We start from the raw sequence: 5,391 nt of genomic DNA, 5'->3' as shown, positions 1-5,391 counted from the left end.
ATAACTGAAGCTGTTTTTGGCTGCAATTGTTTGATTAGGATGCGTATTAGAGCATATGTTCAAGAAATTATGCCTTTTATACTTTAAACACAAAAATGTTTTTAAGAAAAATACACGAATTCACAGTCAGACAGAAGAAACAACAAAAATCAGACCAAATAAGACAACAACCAGAAAACAACCATAGAACAAAACAAAACAGGCAGCACCCTTTTCAGACTTCTACTGTTATCACGATAAAGGTAAACGCCTAAAAAATCTTTAAAAAAAAAAATTAGGGTGTGTTTTGACAGCTCGGTCGGTTGGTGTTTATGGGCTGCCAAAATAACTGCAGCAATTTAAGGGCGAGAGCAAAACCATTCAGCTGTTTGTTATTCAGGAAAGCTGCCTGAGGGGATCTGTAACACCAGCCCCATCAGGTTTTACTGATATCACCACATTATATTTGGTGTGCACTTAGTGGCAGAAATCCAACAATTAAGGCTATCTGCGCATCAAACAGCTCACATTTCCAAAAGGAAACTGGAATATTGAATGTGCTTACTGGTTAACACTCTGACTCTAGACTCTCGCTGCCCTCTTGTGGTACCCTGCGATACTCTTAATACCACTGACTGTGCACATCAAAGTATGTTTACAGGTTTTGCTGAGTATTACTGCACATGCACAATTTATGTAAAGTCATTAATATCACTTGAGTCAGCATTGGTTGGGGCTGAAGAAAAAAAAATCTGGGGAATGTGCCAACACCCTGCTCCTCATATCTGCTTGCTGCTAGCATAACACACCTGAATCTCTGAGTGGGTGTCAGTTAAGATGTATTATGGGTAATGTAGGCGTTCAGGATTTTTTTGATTTTGCTGCATCAGTTTTCTCCTTTTCCCCACAGTGGCACAGAAGTGCAAAGCTGAATCATTCAGTCAGTGAGTTTGTTAAGGATCCAGAGAATACGCTAATGAAAAACAATAGTATTTGGTGGAAAACAGCTAGAAAAGAGAATTTTTTAAAAAGCTTTTATTATCAAAAATACCCCCTTTTTTTAAAATTTATTTATTATTTTTTTTTACATATTTCAATAAACATAATACCTCTTCTGTCACAGGACTGGAACTTCTAGCTTCAGTACAATACCTTGAAAAGTATTGATATTCAGTGCCATGGAGACAACTGACATTAAGGGCATATCATTTACAGTTTTTTTTTTTTTTTTAAATATGTCAATTGCAACTTTTCTTGTCTGGGAGCAGAGAACAGCAGAATGACTGTAGTATACTAAAAAAAAATAAGCGAAATGTCACAAATAATAGAAATATTCAGAATTGATAAAATGTTATATTTCACAACACTACACAGTTCTGTTCACAAAGAATACATAAAAACGACAAAGCAGAAAACAAATATGTGCAGGCCAAATTTGCTGAAATGACCTAAAACCAAACACGCATTAGTTCAAAACCAGAAGTTGAATTTAATTTGAGTCAAACTGAAAGGCAGGGATTTGTTCCCTTTTTTAACGATTAGATTTCTCTAAGAAATGAGGGATTTAACAGGAATCTCAAAGAACATCTGTATGTAATAGTACCTAAACAAAACAGCTTATTTTCTCATCTGTTTACCTTTTGGATTTGTCTCTACAGCATCCTCAGATCCAAAAAGAGTCTCAGTACATCAAGTACCTCTGCTGCGATGATGCTCATTTCATGAACCTTTGGGTAACCGGAATACGGATTGCAAAGGTAAACTCACCCACCTCTGCATTTAATAACGGGAAAAAAATCCACTTGACTCAAACTCATTCTCTGTGCTGTGTTTCTTGCACTTGCAGTATGGTGCGTCACTGTATGAAAACTATAAAACAGCAGAGAAGAAGGCAGCTGTGAGCTCTGTGTGGACGAACCGCAGCACGCCATCGAGCTCCAATCAATCAACGCCCTCACCAACTATCAAAGGTAGCACGACACACAAGCTGCCATTACTGAGTGTTTGACCGATGTGAAACAAACCAGATGTAGAGATATTAGTTCAAACATTTGGCCTGTACAGTCTGTTTACTCATATGATTGCTCTTTCTGCGTCAGCCAAATCACCGAGCCAGGCCAACGGTCACGCTCCCAAGCCCCAACCAGGACTCATCTCTCAGGTACGAAATGATTTATTTGACATTGTATTGTTTTGTTGTTGTTGTTATTGTTGTTCATTATATAAAATGTGAGAAAAAAGTGGGAAAAGCCCACCATATTTTCAAAGTGATGCTTTTGTGTTTTTATCCAGACATTGGGCAGAATTCAAACATATTAATCTGACAGTGATAAACACACAAAAAAGCAGAAAATGGGACAATGTTATAGCTTAATATGTCACCCAAAAATAATCAAAAATGTCATAGTATAGTGTGATTGTCAAAAATCATCTAAAATGTCATAGTACGTCGCTAAAAATTCACCAGAAATGTTATATTATATAGTATGTTTCTAAAAAATCATGAAAAATTTCACTGTATAGTGTGATTGGCAAAAATTATCAAAAATGTCAGAGTATCATACCTCGCTAACAAATCGATGATGTCATATGCTGCCCAAAAATCAACAAACACCTCATAATATAGTATGCCGCCCAAAAATAATCAAAAACATTACAGGGTAGTATGACTGTCAAAAATCTTATTGTATGTGGCTCAAAAATAATCAAAATCATATTAGTATAATATATAACCCAAAATTTTATAAATAACATCATAGTGTAGTATGTAGCTCAAATTCATTGATGTGATATCCAAAACTCACCAAAAATGGCATTGTAATCATCACAAAGGTCAAAGTATCGTATGTCACTGAAGAAAAAACAAGAAACGTCATATTATATTATGTCACTCAAAAATCATCAAAAATGTCATAGTATGTTTCTAAAAAATAATTTAAAAAGTCTTTGTATAGTGTGATTGTCAAAAATAATGAAAAATGTCAGAACATTCTGTCACTCAAAAATGATCAAAAACATCTTTGTATAGTATTCAAAATCATCAAAAACGTCACAGGAAAGTGTCGCACAAAAATCAAATCAATCGTACTTTCATATACAAAATTTTTTCTGACATGGTATTATTTTTGTCAAAATGCTTTACTATGACTTTTTATGGCGTAATTAGGACATACACCAGTATTACCTAATGACACTTATATGACATATTATACTATGACTGTCTTTATTGCAAACTATACTATGAGTATTTCATGGGACACTATGGTATGTCTTTTTCTCACTGTCGCATTATGTTCTGCTTTCTCAGGACTTTGGAAATGTTCCACCTCCACCCCCACCAATGGCTGAGATCCTTCCTCCACCGCCTCCAGACCCAGTCCTCCCTCCTCCACCGCCTGCAGACTCAGTCCTCCCTCCTCCACCACCTCCTATGGCAGCAAAGAGTTCTTCAAGACCTCTTCCCCCCCAGCGACACCTGCCCACCAACCTCCCTCCCCCTCCACCTGCAATGGACAGCCTTCCTCCTCCACCGCCGCCCCCACCAAATGATGATACCTTAGAGGCCCCGCCAGACTTCCTTCCACCCCCCCCTCCAGCCACTGGCTTTGGTTCACTGCCACCTCCTCCGCCTATGAACTCCCTACCACCGCCGCCTCCCCCAGCAAGTGTCAGGGGTGTGGACCAGTCTCTGCCTCCTCCACCACCAGATCCAGGGTTTCTACCACCACCTCCACCTCAGCCAGTGTTTACAGGGGCTGGAGTACCCCCTCCCCCTCCACCACCTCCTCCTCCACCTTCATCTGCTGCCGCTCCCCCTGCCCCAAGAGTAGCAGTGCGACCCTCTGGCTCCTTGAAGAAGGTGCCTCCTGCTCCGCCGAAGAGAACTACACCATCACTGCACGGAGGAGGTGATGGTGGAGACTTCATGTCAGAACTGATGCTGGCCATGAACAAGAAACGCGGTAATCAGTAGCACGACGACCAACTTCACTCTTAATTAGCCTCGTCTTGATTTCAGCAAAACAGCTAATTTTTTTCCCAAACAATACCAAACATAAACTTTTTCTCTTGAAGAAAACAGACAGTGATGCTTTTTCCTAACAGCTCATCCAAAACATTATTTTGCATGAGTTGAGTACAGGGTAATTAATCTTAGTTTTTTTTTTTTTTTTTTTTTTTTTTTTTAAAGGATACTTAAGAGAATTGTAAATATTGTTGCAAGTTTGCAAGCACTGTAAATACTTTAAAAACTTTTCCAGCATACACAGTAATTTTCAAATGACTAAAATGGCTAAATAAAACCCTGCATAATAAATGCATAAACTCAACACAAATTTCGTATTGGATTGAATTACTGTATCATCTTGTCAAAGAGTACAACCAGAGTACAAGTTTCTTTAAAAAAGCAGCAGGACAGCTTCCACTGTAGCCCTTTTGACTTCAATTTGGTTTTATTATGATGTTACAAAGGATTTATTTTTTAGATGTGAAGTAGTCAAAATACAATACAATACAGAGTTTAAGTGTTCTCTGACAAGGATGCTGTACCTAATTATCTAATTGTTTTCAGTAGAAAAGAACACCAAATCTTCAACAAAATGAGTAGATTTACTAAAATATACCATAAAAGTTCTGGTATTTATTATATATTTACTTCAGCGTGTTTGCTCAAGAGGAACAGCTGACCTTTATCCTCTGAGCCCACAGGGGAGGTCTTGCTGCATAGTCCACCTCCTCTGCAGTCTCTTGTGTAACAAAAGGGAAGGACAGTGTGTGGTAAAGCAGCACCACCTAGTGGGAAAAAAAGAGACCAGGTGACAGTTACTCAAACCACTTCGACTTAGCAGTAGATAAGACAAAAGTATTTCCTAAAAAACTCAGAAAGAAAAAGTCAGAATACAGTATGGCGCTCAAACATGATCAAAAATGTGATTGTATGGCATGTCCCTAAATAGTCATTAAACATCATAGTGTAGTTTATCGTCCAAAATCAATCAAAAATGTCATAGTGTAGTATGTTGTCAAAAAAATCAAAGAAAGAAGTCGAAGTATGGTATGTCATCTAAGGGAATAAAAAAATGGTTTTGGCCCGTTTTGCAACATTCTATGTTTTCACATATTTCAGCACGATATTTTATGCAGTTTTCAGCCATTTTTGGGACATGTTAGTTTTTTGCCAAACTATAATGTTGCTTTTTCTGTCATTTTTTTGGTGGATTTTTGGACATGCTGTTTTATGGTGTTTTTGGCTGTTTTTGCAAAATCCCTTGCGATGGCGTGTCTCTGCACGCTATTTGAAGTGGTTTGAAATGGTTTTAAACAGTTTTTTGAAAATGGCATCTTTGACATTTTTGCCATACTATAGCCTTGCATTTTTGGTGGATTTTTGGACATGCTTTTTTATGGTGTTTT

General features: G+C 37.7%; 1 protein-coding gene across 1 annotated transcript; it reads left to right on the top strand.

Annotated features, from left to right (window-relative positions):
* The first annotated feature begins 1,629 nt into the window (after window positions 1-1,629).
* On the top strand, window positions 1,630-4,313 carry LOC121965522 (amyloid beta A4 precursor protein-binding family B member 1-interacting protein-like). Its single transcript, XM_042515664.1, has 4 exons — window positions 1,630-1,736; window positions 1,826-1,949; window positions 2,079-2,140; window positions 3,287-4,313. Exons 1-4 carry the CDS (start codon window positions 1,701-1,703, stop codon window positions 3,950-3,952), a joined length of 888 nt encoding a protein of 295 aa, XP_042371598.1. The 5' UTR covers window positions 1,630-1,700; the 3' UTR covers window positions 3,953-4,313.
* The last annotated feature ends 1,078 nt before the right edge of the window (window positions 4,314-5,391 follow it).

Source organism: Plectropomus leopardus, unplaced genomic scaffold (assembly GCF_008729295.1).
Source record: "Plectropomus leopardus isolate mb unplaced genomic scaffold, YSFRI_Pleo_2.0 unplaced_scaffold20350, whole genome shotgun sequence".
Lineage (NCBI taxonomy): Eukaryota > Metazoa > Chordata > Actinopteri > Perciformes > Serranidae > Plectropomus > Plectropomus leopardus.
The sequence above is the reverse complement of the archived record's forward strand: the minus strand, read 5'-3'. Positions and strand labels throughout refer to the sequence as shown.